We start from the raw sequence: 16,682 nt of genomic DNA on the forward strand, positions 1-16,682 counted from the left end.
CTGCTTCCAGGTCCCAGCCTACACCAGCTTAGGTGTGGGAGGGATCTGCCCTGTGGGGACCCAGGAATCCTGCAAGACTCCTCCAGCCCTTTCCGGGGTGCCCGATCCCCCATTCCTTCCATGGAGCCCAGGAGCTCCGTTCCCCAGCCCTCCGTAGGGTCCCCCAATCACTCACCCTTCCCCAGGGCCCAGGAATCTCTCAGCCTCCCCAGGGGCCCGGAGCTCTCCCCGCACTTTAGGAGGTCCTCCTGCCATCTGGAGACCGAGAGATGATGTGTGCAAAGGGCAGGGCTTAGCACAGGCCTGAAACAGGAGGGACCTGTGCTTGTCACCAGTGTCGCCTTTAACAGCTGTGAGACGTGAGGCACCGCATCTGGGAAGGCACTTGCCCCATGGAGATGCTGCTGCTCATGTCCATAGGTGCTCAGCACGTGGCTTCCTCTTGTCCTCAGCACAGTTATGGACACAGGCTTGGACGCCCCCAGCTCACTGAAGGAAACCAGCCCAGGGTCACACAGCTGGTAAGCAGCACAGCTGGATGTCACACTCTAGGCTCCCGGCCCTGTTTCCAGGGGCCACGAAGGGCTTCGTAGACGGGAGGCTGACGCTGGCTTTGGGGACACTTCCTCACCTCCACGAGTGATCTCACCTATTCGAGGCCCCCAAACTCTGTTCACTGCTTCTTCTTTCCCTGCTCCCTGTTCCACTTATAATCAGGGTGACCCCGGCCATCCTTCCTGGAATTCCCTAGTCTCCCTTAGAGGCTGGGCCTCTCTCCCGTTCACTTTTGGGCTAGTCTGACTCCACCCCTTCTGTAGCTGGTCTCTCCTTCTATAACCAGGACCGCGCAACTCTGGGGCTCTGGAGGCGGGCAGCAGCATCTAAACAGAATTTCATACAAATGTTTTGCTCTCCTTGTTTTGTTTTTGTTTGCTTGTTTTTTATGGTTTCTTTATATTTATGTTCAAGATACTGCGTTCCTATTTTAGCAGTGCTAAAATGGTTCCTGTTGACAAGAAATTGACACAATAAGTGGTGGTTTGTAGAGCATTGATTTTCAGCTGCCTTGGGCCTGAATGAGTTGGGGAAACATTGTGTTAGTCCTAGAGAGAAACAGTTTAGGAAGTTCGGCTCAGGACAGGGCCCAAGAGAGATGATCACAGGGGGTTTGTCTAGTCACCTGGGTCCCTGGCCCTGCCCACCTGCTTGGCTCTCCCCGCCCAGCACACCTGGAGCTGCCAGCTCTCTGGGTGTTGTCTTGGATTCCCCAGGAGAGAAGCTGGTGAATGTTTTCTCTTAAAATACTCTCATTCCTGGAGGTCCCAAGAGATCCCATGAGAGTCAGCTTGGATTGTTTCCCCTGTGAGGTTCATAACGTAAAGCCCAAGCTAGTGTGTAGCAGGGTCACATAGGTAAGTGACAGATCTACCGCTGTTTGAGGTGTTAAAATGTCTCCGTCAACTAGGGATGATTTTGAGGCCATACAGTCTTCTCATACTAATATCCCAGGATATACCAGCCCAGAAGACATACTTGATTACAATTTTCTCATGCTTATTTCATTCGGTTCCAAGGTAGCTTTTTCTTTGGGATTTCTTTACTCCTATTTTATTTATAGAGGTACTTCTCAATTTCTAAACATATGGGAAATTCTAGTGAGCTTTTTAGCCATGATTTCTAGCACATTCTATTACCACAACATGCTCTGTGTGATTTCATGCCTCTGAAACGTACTGAAATGTCCCTTATGGCCAAAATAGATCGGGTGCATTTTTGTAAGTGTATCCTATATGCCCAAAGTTAATGTGTCCTCCACAGTGGTATATGGATGTGGACAGACATACGGAGATAGCTGTGGGATTCAGATGGTTTGCTATCAAGGTCTACATGTTATGGATGTTCTGTGTGCTTTGAGTCACTGAGAGAGGGTTGAAACCTCCCACTCTGCTTGTGTATTTGCTTGTTGTTGCAGTTCTGTCCTCCTTTGCTTTATATGTTGTTCAGCCAATGGCTCTAGGATGGGAGTTCTGGAAGGAAGGAGATAGCGCCCAGAAGAGGGGAACAGGGACCCGGGTTGGGAGGGAGCAGAAACAAGAAGGATGGCCAAAGTTCCAGAGAGGACCTGTTATTGGGATGGCACGTGGTGGGGCGCCAGTTGGGAAGGGGCTCTTTAAGTATGAGGTCACGCGGGGTGTCCATTATGATCTAGCAGGGGCAAAGGCAGATGACTGGCTGAGAGAGAGTATAAAGCCTCTGGGTTGCTAAGGAACGGTTCAACCAGGGCAAGGCTTGGAGAAAAGTGTATCGTCCTCCAATCCCTTCACCTGCTACTGTTTCCTGCTGACCTAGTGATTTCCTAACCTGCTGACCTACTACCCTTTCTGAACCTCCCCTCGAGTACTTACTCTGACCCTGACACCGTCGCTGACCCCTTCTTCTCCTGACAAACGCCTTCCCCAATCCCACCCTTTACTTCTACCCTGCTCCCAACCCTCCTTAAAACCCTGTCCCCTTCCCACCCCTGCCCACCCCTCCCTACCCCACCCACCCCTACCTCCACTCCACCCCCCATCTCCACCTCCTCCCTGACGCCCCAGCACCCCTTGGAAGGACCAAGACATGAAGGTGCAGAGGCTGTTGTTCCTGGTGCTCTTGCTCCGCTGTCCCGGTTCCCCAAACCCAAATGTGAGTAAACATGGCACTTCACTGGTATCTTCACAGGTGTGGGGGGGAAGGGCAGAGGGGGAGGGAGAGAGAGAATCCCAAGCCAGCTGTGCAGTGAGTCCAGAGCCTGAAGAGGGGCTCAGCCTCAGGACCATGAAATCGTGACTTGATCCAAACCAAGACGTCGTCACTTAACTGACTGAGCCACCCGGTGACTCAAAGCTGCTAGTGGTGTCTTCGTTCCTCCTGGGTTCTTTCACATGGTGGTGAAATAATAGTTTTTTCATGGGGTCCTTGGTGGGAACTTGAGAAGAACTGCAGTTCTTCCTGAAGACCGAGGACCGCAGGGTAGGTTTCTTGGTTAGCCTGAAGGGGCTGGGGCCACAGCCGTCCACATCAAGTTCTGGGTCCTGTCTGTGTGCTTGGTCCAAAAAGAGCAGCTCTGGCAGGATGGAAACCTGAAAATACTAGGCTTATGGTGTCAAGAAGGAAGGATTTGAGAAGATATGAAAAGCCATTGAGCTCTTTGTCTTCAATAGGGGGCTTGTATGATATGTACATTAGATCTCATTCAACTTGTCTTTGAAAATGTCAGGAATGCTAATGTCTAGGAGCTACGGGTATTAGACTAGCTCCTGGAAGCCCAGTGAAGATCCTGCTGCAAGCCTTGTATGTTTAGGGTCCATCTTCTACATACTTTGATTTCATATCAGCACATTGTTCATATTTGTGAAGTTTGGCAGCCCTGGGAACAGTGGTATCTTAAGCATTGGTGTTGGGACTCAAGTGTTAAACAGTGAAGTGTCCTTTGTGCTCTGTGCTTCCTGGTTGGTTGACTTGTAACAACTTCTGAGTCAGCCCTTTCCTTCTGGGCTCGGAGGCTGTCCCCAGGGACTCTGTGTCCCACCAGGTCCATGGGAGCCCTGAGAAGCCCAGCAGAGACTAAGTGACCGCATCTTGCTGGGACGTCTGTCCCAGGAAAATCTGATGGATTGATGTCATCAGGAAGCGAATGAGTTGTTATCCATTCTTTGGCCCAGTATGTACAGAGTGTTGATTTCCCCAAAGTCAAAAGCTCCTGAATGTCCTTAGGATTGTCCCAATATAAAGAAATACCTGGTTCCTAGTGTGATATTTCACTCCTTAAAAAATAAAACCCTTACCGTCAGGAGAGAGAGACAGACAGGGAACACCCTACAAATAAGCAGACTTCTTTAGATCCGGCCTACACCAGATTCTTAGAGAGGGCTCTGCAAAGTGGGAGTAGTCAGGAAGGACCCTAGTGTTGAGGCAGACTCATCCCACATGAATACCTCCAGTCAAAAGAGACTCGATTCTGTTTCTTTTGAGTCTTCAAAGGAGGGAATTTCTTGGTAGTCTTTATTGGAAATAGTCCCCTCTACCGAGGCTGCATCTCATAGATCACTTGGACTTTCTCACCCTCCCTCATCTCTGAGCTCTTGCATAAACTACCTGGTCTTGCATTTCCCTCCTCCACCTGCTCATGGCCATTGTCTGTTAGAAGCCAGTGTTATTGGCCCCATTGGATGTCATCTAGTTAAGAATCAGCTACTGGTCAGCATCCCGACAGCTGCCAGACGTACCACGTGGCCACAACTGGGGGTGTTTTCCATTTGTGACAAGATGGCCTCTGTCTTTTGTGCATTTGATCCCCATGATCAACCATTGTGCAGATAGCTAATGTTCTCTTTCAGACAGCGGCTGTTCAAAGACCGTGTATGTTTCCCACCAGCACACATGTTTGTGACCTCAGCTGTGAGGGCTGAAGATGAAAATGTTATAGATTTCAGGGGTACTTTCTAGAGAGTTGTGTTTGCACGCAATTCAAGCTTGGTGTGAATGAGTATGAATTGCATTGTGAGCGTCTCGTCTCCTAAAATACTTGGAAGTCCAGTTTTTGTAAAATGAGATGTGTTCTTTTTTTTGGTGTCCATATCCAGGAATTTTGTATTCTTTTAGAAATGAAATTTCATGGTCACCTGGGTGGCTCAGTCAGTTGAGCTTCTGCCTTAGCCTTGGGTCATGATCCCAGGGTCCTGGGATTGAGCCCTGCTTGGGCTCCCTGCTCAGCCGGCAGTCTTCTTTTCTGTCCCCCTCTACCCCTTCCCCTGCTCATGCTCTCTCTCTCTTTCACATCAATAAATAAAATCTTTTAAAAAATTAAATTTTAGAGTTGGTCTTGACTGATTTAGTTACAATACTGAGAAATAGGAACATGAATGCCTTTCACTGGCTTTTGGAGATAGGTGTTCAAGTAATCTAAAATGTCACAGATATCATCAAAAGAAACAAGATCACCTGATCATGAAAATCTTCATGTACCCCTGAAATCTGACATTTTGGGCTGTGATTCTGAAGCAAAGTGGGCATTGAAAGAAAACATCACTGTTTTCAGAAACTAAGCAATAATTGTACTTTATTTTTGTTGAAATACTCATCCCATATTATTCTAATAGAAGCCTCCTGTCTCTCTCTCACTCATGTCCTTATCGATAAACATCTGTCCATAGAACATTCTCATTTATATCTCTAGTACATTTTTTATTCTTGCTTTCTCTCATTCTTCCATAAATTTGGGGCATATTTTTGGAAAGGTTCCAGAGGAGTTTATCCAGGTCCTTCATGGATGTACAATAGAAGTCAGTGACTTCTTACCTACTGTAAGTTTACATTTACTTCTCTTGTCTATTTTATGTGGGCTTATAAATTCTTAAGTTCTGTTAGCTATAGAAAATTTATTTGCAATGTGTTTGTAGGCAAAATCAAATCTCTTCAGATTTGCCTATTAGATTTTTCCTACAGCTTCAGTGTTCTATAATGTATATATGATCACAACACCTTTTTCAAGAATAGAGTTTGTTGATATTTACATAGGTAAACACAGTGAAACCCATCAGCACAGTAAGATAGTAAACACACTCATCACTCCCAAAAGTTTGCCCCTGCTCCTTTGGAATTCCTCTGTGCTCCTTCTCCTCCGTGGGGAGGCACTTGAGAGCTGTGCTTACCTGGGGGAGGCTGGTTGAGGGTTTGTAAAGTTGATGGTTTGGGACAGAGACATTGTAAATCTTTGAGATTCCTCATTGTCTCACGTGTTATTTCAGCTTGTCCATGTTGTGCCTGGCCGTTTCCCTCTTGGCCCTGATGGGGTTGGAGTTCTATGGAAACTTCCCATTATCACTGCCCCCTTGGGAGTTTGTGTCCTTCTCATTTATATCTGGAGAACCATCCTCGCTGTAAGTATACTAAAGTAGCTTATATATACTGTTCTTCATACATAAGCAGAAAATTTTATAGTCATTGGACCTTTTGTATCCATTCAGTAATAGAAATATCCCTCTAATACATCAATTTTGATGATCACCTAGATTGAAATAGATTTAAATTTGTGTTGCAGTGCCTTCTGTGATCCATATGTTCTTTTTTTTTTTAAAGTTCAAGCATAATTGGCCAACAGTGTAGTATTCGTTTCAGGTGTACAACATGATTCAGCAAGTCTATACATTTCTCAGTGCTCATCACAATAAGTGTACTCTTAATCCCCTTCACCTCTTTCATCCATCCCTCCACCCACCTGCCCTCCAACCCATGTGTTCTTTAGAAGTGTGTTGTTTCATCTCCATTTTTGGGTCATTCTCTAGCTATCTTTCGGTGCTTGATGTCTAGTTTGAGTCGTCTGTGGTCTGAGAACATACTTCCTGTGATTTCTTTTCCTTTGGTTGTTCAGATGTATCTTATGGCCCCGAATATGGCCTCTCTTAGTGAATGTTCCATGGGAACTTGAGAAGAATGTCTTTCCTTGGGTTGTTGAATGGATTATTCTGCAGATGTTAATGGATCCAGCTGATCGGTGATGCTTTTCAGTTCACCTGTGTTCTCATGGAATTTCTGTATCTGTTGGATCTGTCAATGACTGATAGAGGATTCTGAATTCCCCAGCTATAATAGGGATTCGTCTGTTTCCATCAGCAATTCTTTCAGTTTCTGCCTGATGTACTTGGACACTCTGTTGTTAATGCATGCACATGAGAAATTATTATGTCTTTTGGAGAATTGACACCTTTACCGTTGACGTCATTCCCATCATTATCCCCGACGGTTTTCCTTCCTCTGTAGTGTGTTTTGCAGGATCATTTCACTGGCCACAGGTTTCTAGTTGGATGTTTCTTTGAACACTTTAAACATTTCATCCTTCTTGATGGCAAGGTTTCTGAAGTGTGATGTAGTCCTTATCCTTATTCCTCTTGGGTAAGGGTTACTGCTCTCCTTCCCCCTTCCACCACCCACACCCAAGCCCTGCTCCAGATTTCCAGAATTGTTTCTTTGTCTTTAAGGACCTGTGACTGAACATTCTGGGTTAGGCATCGTTGGTGTTAGTTGTTTGTGTGTTTCTTTTGGTATTTATCCTGCTTTCCTTGTCTTGAGCTTCCTGGATCTGCGATTTGGTGGCTATATTAATTTAGGAAAATCCTCAGTCATTATTGCTCCAACTGTCTCTCTGTCCATTCTCCTGCTGTTTTCCTATTATGTGTGTGTTACACGATTTGTAATTGTCCCACTGGTCTTGGATTTTCTGTGCTGTCTTTTTAATTTTTGTCTTTGTTTTTCTTTTTGGAAGTTTCTGCCGGAAATTCTTTAGGCACAATGATTCTTTCCTCTGGTATGTTGAGTCTCTTAATGAAGCCATCAAAGGCATTCTTCATTTCTGTTATGGTGTTGTCCAGCATCCCGGTAAAATCTTAGAGTTTCATATCTCTGCTTACATTCATCATCTCTTCTTCCTACTGCCCCCTTTTTGCTTAGATCCAAGATCAGGTATGGAAGGGACTTGAAATTCCCAGCCTGCCGATGCCATCGTCTCTGCCTTAGATGCCTCAGGTAGTGTGATTCTAGTGCTTGCTGGCGTGGTTTTTACCTCTAGTATGCCTTGTGAGGTTGTGTTGAAAGCTAGATCTCCTGTTCTGGTAAAGGAACTGAGGTAAATAGGACGTTAGGGTGAGGTTGTCTACTCATCTGTGTGGGGTTAGACTGAGTTTACTCCCAGGTGAGACAGGGAGGAGATTGCATTGGAGTTGAGACTTTCCCCCTCACCTCTATTGCAGTCTTTGGGAAAGGCCCAGTTAGGCTCTGGGGACATAGTTTCACTTGAAGGCAGACCTTTCTAAGAAGAACAGAAAACTTCTGAGGTTATTTCTAAATGGAACCTCCCCCCTCTCCCTGCCAATGGAGAAACCTTCCCTTCAAAAGGAAAACAAGTATGTGCTACGGTGAGCGCTGTGAATTGTGCAAGACTGTTGAATCACAGATCTGTAGCTCTGAAACAAATAATGCAATATATGTTAAGAAAAAAAGAAGAAGAAGATAGCAGGAGGGGAAGAATGAAGGGGGGGTAGTCGGAGGGGGAGATGAACCATGAGAGACGATGGACTCTGAAAACAAACTGAGGGTTCTAGAGGGGAGAGGGGTGGGAGGATGGGTTAGCCAGGTAAAGAGGGCACGTTCTGCATGGAGCACTGGGTGTTATGCACAATGAATCATGGGTCACTACATCAAAAACGAATGATGTCATGTATGGTGATTAACATAACAATAAAAAATTTTTAAAAAAAGGAAAACAAAACTTTGACGTCTTTGCTGTGCTCATCTGTCTCTTCACTTCCCCTTCCTGTGGGGCTGGGTGACAAGGGCCAGAGCAACTCAGAGATTCCTAAGCAACATGTGAAGTTACAGGAATCACCATGGTTTTCTGTTTGCCCTCCACTGATGGACTTTCCCCTAACAACTGGCTTGTTGATAGCGTGCTGATATTCCAATATCCTGGCAAGATTTGGGGGCTGGCCTCAGCCTCTCCTCATCCTGTAAAACTTTTGAATGGGGAAATATGTTAATGGTGTCAAAATGGGGTCTTGCCTAGAGTTTACTAAGCTATAATTTATCACGGTGACTCGATCTGGATAGCCGGGTTCCCCTCTTTTGAAACATCCGCTGTCATTTCTCTTGTTGCTTATGCTTCATCTCTCGCCACGTGCCACTCTTTTTCTCATTCGATGGCTTTTCTTTCTTTTTGATGACCCTCTGTAGCAATCTGGGAAACTTCATAGCACCTGATGTGCCATAACTGTGTGTGAATTCAGCAAACAGCCAACCCTTAGTAATAGTTCAGAGAAGCTTTCTGGACAAGGAAAACGGCATAATTTTGTCAGCGCTTTGCTCACCTGCCAGCCTCCCTTCCTACATTCCTTCCTCCCTTCCTTCCATTTTCTTTCTTTCAGGATCTTAGAATAATCCGTTTCTGAACTCAGTGTGGATATTGGGTTGCATTAAAGTTACGGAAATGATGAATTCATGAATGTGTTTTAAAATGTCTGCATGGTCTGCTGTCAAAATTGAACAGGTTGAACATTCATTTCACAGAATGTGACTAGATTTTGGGGTCAAAACTAAGTTATATACCTTTGTGCTCTTTATCAGAAATGGATTGTGAACTATGGTGACTTAATCAGGAAATTCCAATTTTGTCTTCTTTTTTCATCCTGTGAAGTCATTCTGCTAAACAAAATGATTATTGTAATTTTATTGGATGACTGTTTCCGTATTGACCTGAACTAGAGATTTTGACTAGTAATATGTTTTGACATCAAACTTCATTTTCTTTCTTCCTCTCTTAGATAAAGCCTCCACAATATCAAGGTAAGTTTTTTGGCTTTAGTTTTCATTGTCGTAAATTCTCGGTACTGGTGTTTGATGTGGGTATAATAGGACTAGGGATAAATATGGTGACTCCTGATGTCTAATTGACTTGTTAACTCCTGAAAATCGTTCTCTTTCCCATGTGGAGTCTAAGTGACAATGTGGAGGGTGTTGCCATCTCTTAGGAGACCAGGAGGAGGTATACCTCATGGGAGTAGGGAGAATAGGAAGAGTCATTTTGCAGAGACATGTTTAGGAGGCATGCGATGATAGGAGCCTGAGGTCTGGAGTGAGTACTTTGCCATGACCTGGCTCTTGGTGAAATGTCGAGATGAGAAAACACTCTTTGAGTCTAACAAGCGGGCTACACTTAGAGAAGGAGCCACATGTTGCCAGACAGAGCGTGTGTCACAAGAGAGGTTTAAAGCGTGGTTTTGAGTCTGAAGTGGAGGGAGCCTTTCCTGCCAGGGGAGAATGAGTGGAAAGGAACGGGTGCCAGTGGGGGTGATGTACTGTGTCGGGCCTCATGGATTGTGGTGATTCCGTGGTGCTGTCTGTTGACGGCCAGGGTGGCTGCCTGGCACATAGCAAACCCTCGAATGCTGGTGTTCGTCCCTGTGAGTGCAGCAGTGGGGGTGGTGAGAAGAGAGATCTCAGGGCACGAGAGCGCTCACATTGGGCCAATAGAAGAGAAGTTTGCACTTTGAGGTAAGATGAGAGAATTATGATTTTTTAGAAGATTCTGTTTATTCACTTGACAGAGAGGGCACAAGCAGACCGAGTGGCTGGCAGAGGGAGGGGGAGAAGCATGCACCCCACTGAGCCCAGACCCAGATGTGGGATCCCAGGACCCAGGGTGGAATCATGATCCGATGTGGGATCATGACCCAAGCTGAAGGCAGACACTTAAGCGACTGAGCCACGCAAGTACCCCGAGATGAGAGAATTAAGTGCCAATTAGAGGAGTCTGTGTTCTTGACCTTCGATGTGTTATCCATCAGTGATAGGGCGCTTCATGAGTGTTGTTTTCCTGTCAGGGTAGAGGGTAAACTTCTCATGTTGGGATGAGAAAAGCTTGTGTCCCAGGGAGTGTGAGTTATCCAGGCCCTCCAGAGACTGTAATGTGGAGTTTGTACCCGAGTGTGTTTGATTCCAAAGATCTTGTCCTCCAGAGCCCCTGCCTAGGGTTCATGACAGGCAATCTGTGAGCAGCAGAAAGTCACTGAAGGCCTTGGAGGTGTCACTCAATTGCCACTTTGAGCTTTCCTTGTGTGGAATTCCAAGGAGGATCTGGAAACGGACATGGCGCTGAGCAGGAGCAAAGGATGGTTTTGTTCATTTTGGGTTGTTTGCAGGGACTTATTTTTGTACCTTAATCATTGGAGGAGAGAAATGTTAGTTGACAGGATGCTTGGTTTTTCTGTTAGGTATCTGGGGATGACATCAGCATTTGCAGTGATTGCATTTTCCAAGATTGGTGCTTCCGCATGGGAGCAAACTTAGAAGACATTTGAGGGCGTTTCTCTATTTTTGAAAAAAATTTCAGTAGGAATCTCCCCGAAATAGGTTGTCTTAGGTTTCCAATGCTGCTAAAACTTGCTTCCTTAGGGCACAATGGGAATGCTAACAAGTTAGTTACACCCAAGTGTCAGAGAATGTGTCTCTGGTGCTCATACACTGGGATTATTCAATGTCACTGGTTTTGCTAGTTATCTTTGAGATGCTTTTTTCTCCTTTTAGTAACCTTACAACAAATAAAGGAGAAGATCCATCGACTTAGAACAGAAAACAGGGAGCTTGCTCAGGAAATATCCCTTTGGGAGCTGAAGGTATCAGTGCCTTTTCAAATACTTTTTGTGATTTCATTTTGGTTACTTCCACCTCTTGTAGTTCATCCTATTGACCTATTTCATGTGATCCAGAAATGGTCCTGATTCAAGAGAAGTTTCACAAATGTAGAGCACTGCCTCTCTATTTTGAAAGGAGTCACACATGAGTAGATAGGTTTGTGTAACACGATGCTATTTTGGAATTCTGTTTCCTTCTTCATATGTTTTATAGATCCAGGAAGGCAAGAAACACCTTGCAGAAACCAAGAGTGAACATAAGTTTCTCTCTGAGGAAGTGCTTCAATGGAAGGTAAGAATCCCTTCTTTGCCTGAATTGTGTCCTACCAACAGAAATCAAAGTAATGAATTATCATCATTATCATGATTATTATTATTATTTTAAACACTGATTGATTGATTGATTTGAGAGAGAGAGAAAGAGTGAGTGGTAGGGGACAGAAGGAGAGAGAGAATCCCAAGCTGACTCCATGCTGAGTGTGTATCCTGATGCAGGGGTCAATCCCATAACCCTGAGATCAGGCCTTGAGCCAAAACGAAAGCAGGAGTCAGACACTCCACCGACTGTGCCACCCGGATGCCACCCAGGTGCCCCAAGGAATGGATTATTATTACTCATTCAAAATGTTTTGTTGAAGGAGAACATCAAAAAGGTTGAGGAAGTTAATGAAAATTTAAATGACACCCTTCGTCGGGCACGGGCTCACTTGCAAATTGAGAGAGAGAAGAAGGTCAAGAATCAGGGTGTGGTAAGAGCTGGCTGTTGAGTTTTAGCTTAATGTGGCTCCGGCAGGCTTTTGGTTCACTGGGTGAGGTGAGTGCAGCATCCTCACTTGCTGTTTAGCACAGTAGAGAGTGGGCATCTGGGAACTGAAACTCCTACGGAGCAGTGAGCTGGGATTTCACTTAGAACCACCATGATGAGGTTTGCTCTTATAAGGACTGGGAAGTATGGTTGATTTCACAGCGAGGTAATGATCACATCATTCAGCCCTGCCCTCCAAGATATGTAGCAGATCCCCACAAGATACTTGAGCGATGAAGGGCGATGGCTGGCCCGACTGTACAGTCCCTTCCTCTCTTAATGCCAAACGGAGCATTTTCAATGTGAATAGGGGAAGACGTGTATATATGTATGTATGTGGATATATATATGAATGAAAGCCACTAAGAAAGTCATTTGTGAGTTCTTTGACTTGAACTCTTTTCCACTTTGCTTACTTTCTCCTTCTTCTATTATGCCTTAACGGCTTTCTTTGTTGCACTGCATGATCCTGTCCTGTTAGGCGCCCTCACGTTGTTGTGTGATCATGATTTCCTGAATGTCTTTTCTCATATCTGTCTTAAAGGCCCAGGATGCATCCGAGGATGGAGAGCAGAGAGCCTTTAGGGCCAAAAAACGAGAACTGCAGGGTATGTTATTTTGGGGGAAGAAATCCCCATATGGTGGCAATGAGTTTGCATTGGGAAGGGAAAGAATGCCTTCCTGCCTTCAAGGTCTTGCCCTTCTCCTTTCCCTATCAAACCGAAGTTCTCAGGTCATGTGCACATACACACACAAAAGAAAACTCATCCTTTCCAGAATATCAACGATGGATGGAAGACCATTGCAATGCCCTGAGTTCTTTGAAAACCACTCAAGAAGCCGAATTGAAACTCCTGAGGAGGAAAGTGGGTATCGTGGTGGATTTCTCTGAACAGAGACGAGTGGCTGCCGAAGAGTAAGCTATTCTTGTGTGAATTGCCACAGATACTATTGTATGAATTTCTGTGACGGCCAGTCTAGATAATTGTATTTCTTTTAGAATTGGCTCTAGAGTATTTTTGCCAAATGCATTCTGTAGGATAGTGCCTGCCCTTCCTGCCTTGATGTGTGTGACCTGCATTTCCCTGTGTGTTCTAACTGCTTGTCACGCTTGTTGTGTGACTCCTTGGAGTAGAAGAGGGAAGGTACCATCATTAAAAACTTTGATACCTGGATCCCCTCTGGGTCTGTCTGCATTGTCCTTTTGGTTTCCGTGTCATCCCATGTTCTTATTAGCCCTGAATTCAGTCACTTTTGGTTCAGTACGAGACTTGGGTCAATAATGTGGATAGAAAAATGGAATTGTCCTGCTGCAGAGACACTGGGAGTTTCTTTGTGGAAAGTGGGTTGGGGCTCCAGCAGTCCTGGATCCCTTCATCCAGTGTACGACTGACATCACTCACTGTAGCCCAGTCCCTAAGAAGGCCAGGGTATTTCCCATCCAGCTGATTTTTTTAGGTGGAACTCTCCTGGGTCCCAGCCAAAGCCTGCGGTTTCACTAGGGCTCACCTTTGCTGGCTGACCCTGAACTTGACTCGTTTCCTTCTAAGCCCATGCCCATAAAGTTGTTCAGCTTCTTTCCAGTTCACTTGCCTGTTCCAGAATGTATTGATGTGTCCTGGCGAGATTGGCTCCCACTGCCAGGCTGGCCTTCTCCTAGGCTTCCTTCTTCTCCATCTGGTTCTCGTGTTTCTTCATGTACTCTTTAGAAATTGGGTGCATTCACTCACGAGTTTGCTCTTTTGTCCAGTGTTTCCTTGATTTTCTCAGGAGGAGATCAGGACCTTCGAGTCCCTCATTCACGTTGAAAAGCAAAACTGTTCCCTGTCTTCCCTGGACACTCAGCTTTGTGTTATTCCTTCCCACAGCGGGGGTGGGGGCTGCTCTGTGTCATTGGCATCCTGGTTCTGTTCATTGGAAATTTCTTTTGGGGGTGGGTACAGTGTCCTGACCACCTTTCTGTCTTCTACACTTTACAACTGAGCCACTCCATTACAGCCGCTCCAGAAAGCATTTGCTGAAGGATTGCCTGAGAGACCAGAAGCAAATGCATGTGTCTTTCTCTGTCTGGAGCTTTTGACTCCGTTTCTAAGAGTCTTTTTGCATGTGATCTTGAGTAAATCAGGTGTCCTGTTGAAACCCTTTCAATCAACACGATGAACAAAAGAGTCTGAGGGCAACACAGCAAACCAGCCTTTCTAAGCATCGCACGTTGCTGCCTTCACTATCAGTGAACTCAGTCTTGTTCAAGTCGGTTGACTCCATGCAGTTGATAGTTTTCCATCTGAAATCTGTTGCGTGGAGAGAACACACTGACTATGTGACAGTTCACAGCCTTTTACACTTGAGGACATATTGCCGGCACTAAGATTGGCCTCTTCAAAGGAGGAGGCGGGGGTTGTAGTTGTAGACCCAGAGATGTCTGGGAGTGAGTTGCCATGCTGATGAAGCCATATTCTGGAAGGCTTCCTTTCGGGTTCATTGTGTCAGGCACAGCCTTGGTCTGAGGATCAGGGCTCCCCGTGGAGGTGTACGACTAACGATGGTCCCCCGCCTCATCCTATAGTTGGTCAGGCTTGGTTTTTCACTTTGAACTGAAAGGAGCCTTCACCGTCTCCGACAAAAGACCAACTCTGAGAGGACACAAACTGCAATGTTACTTGAGGACTTGATAATGAAGTAGAGAAGTGTAAAGACAGCTCTGATTGCAACGACTTGGCAGCATCCGGAGTTTGATTTTTCTTGAACCCTAAATGGGACCTTCAGTTCATTTCCCTCCTTGTGTTGTCAGTCTGTGCATTTATGAGGGACACTGGAATCTAGGCCATCCAGTGTGCTGGGAGGAATGACGGTAGAACTTCTGGACCTTGGCTACTGGACCATGTCTATACCTTTCCTGTCTTAGGAAGGTCGCAAAGACCCGCCGTGACCTGGAGGCAACAGAGAGTCAGCTGTCAGCTGCCGTGGAAAATCTGAAAGGAATCAAAGAAGAAACGGACAAGTACAAGTGAGTTCAGAAACTAAATATTAGCGGCTCCTGACATCCCTGTTGACTTCGTATTTTTCACTTTTCTTCATTGTTTAGACTCAATTCCCATGTAATAGAAACAAAAATTCAAAGGCATATCCAGAGAGAATTACCAGACACAAAAAGTGAAGCTCTAGAAAGAACAAAACCATTTCATTACTAAACATGTCCTGATCCCCAGCGCTGGCCTGATTCTGTGGAAACTTCTTCCACGCCATCGTCCCTGGGGGTGGTGTCAGTTGTCCTAATCTTGAGGAAAGCAGTTTGTCGTAGGATGAATCCTACCCATAAAGCCGGTAGTGCCATCTGATGGCGCTGGTCTCTGCAACCCTGGGAACCATGGCGAGGATAGAAGTTTCCCAGTACACTTGATGGCACACTTGTCATGTGATAAATTAGGGAAAGATTGAAAATGGGTAAGGAAATTATGTCAACTCTGAACCCTGCAGGGGAAGAAAAACGATTACGGAAAAGAGGTAGCAATAGCTTTGATCCTACTGTGCATTATAACCATGTGAAAAGTGTTTCCTGTGTCAGGATCAATTGTATGAGGGGACAGATAAGAGGAGAATGGCCACGTGGGCAGATGATTTAAAATCACAGCCAATATTGGGTGTTATCTGACGAAAGCAATTATAACTCACAGGCGAGAAGTCGGAGCGTTGCAAGATCAGCTGCGGGAGGCAGAGCTCACCTTCAAACACAAGGTAACCTGAGTTGTGCCCCAACATCCTGGCCCCTTCGCGCCTCCTGCAGGTGATGGAAGTGGCCCTTAGATCCCTGAACATGGGCTCTTGGTGCGTTGACTTTTTCAGATCGCAGCTCATGAGAGAAGTGCTCTAGATAACTGGGTAAGTGTTTTCTTTTTCCTCCTCTTCGTTTGGGGCACAGTCCGGCACAGCTGAAGGCGGATGTGTTTTTCTCCCCCAGACTAAGGCTCGGGTTTGGGAGAGGAAGATAGTGCAGCAGAGCAGGGAGAACGCCTACGTGAGACACAGGTGTGCGAGTTTGACGTGCCCTTTTCTGGGTGTCTTGAGGGGTCAAGGCTAAGCTGTTTAGTGTCTAGTAGAGGACATGGTGTTGTAATTCTTCTAGACGTCCATTCTTTTTCTGTATTCAAGATTGCACATGATGAGGAGAGGGACGCTGCCTGAGGGATCCATGAGGCAGGAACCGATGCCGGGAAGACCTGAGACACAGAACCGTGTGTGGAGAGGTAGGGAGCGTGCTGTGAAATGCAGCAGCCTGATCTCTGCTGGGAAAGCACACGATGTCCTTCCCGTTCCTGTGGGTGATCACTGTGTGTCCTGGAGAGAATCACGAGCACTCCCTAAGGACAGCAGGTCGTCTGAAGGGGTGACAGGAGGGTGCTTTCCTCAGGTGCCCACCGGCAGCAGGGCACCTGTCCCTGTGACAGGTGGAGCTCATGCCCCTCCCCTGACTGCAGACCCTCCCCCACCCCCTCTACCACCCACCTACTGCAGAGCTGAGCCTGGAGGAGTTGTGAGCCCGAGCTCCCTTCCCACTTTGACGCAACGGTGAAGACTTTTTGGAAAAAAACAAAAATTGAGAAAAATGGCATTTATTTACTCTTTATGGAGGTTCCTTGATTTTTGTTTTATTTGTC

General features: G+C 45.9%; 1 protein-coding gene across 1 annotated transcript; it reads left to right on the forward strand.

Moving 5' to 3' along the window:
- The first annotated feature begins 205 nt into the window (after window positions 1–205).
- LOC144382044 (transport and Golgi organization protein 1 homolog) lies at window positions 206–16,562 on the forward strand. Its single transcript, XM_078074029.1, has 11 exons — window positions 206–521; window positions 2,598–2,685; window positions 5,790–5,921; window positions 12,572–12,635; window positions 12,805–12,943; window positions 14,933–15,034; window positions 15,702–15,762; window positions 15,871–15,906; window positions 15,986–16,053; window positions 16,177–16,271; window positions 16,540–16,562. Exons 1-11 carry the CDS (start codon window positions 460–462, stop codon window positions 16,560–16,562), a joined length of 870 nt encoding a protein of 289 aa, XP_077930155.1. The 5' UTR covers window positions 206–459.
- The last annotated feature ends 120 nt before the right edge of the window (window positions 16,563–16,682 follow it).

Source organism: Halichoerus grypus, chromosome 6, assembly GCF_964656455.1.
Source record: "Halichoerus grypus chromosome 6, mHalGry1.hap1.1, whole genome shotgun sequence".
Taxonomy (NCBI): domain Eukaryota; kingdom Metazoa; phylum Chordata; class Mammalia; order Carnivora; family Phocidae; genus Halichoerus; species Halichoerus grypus.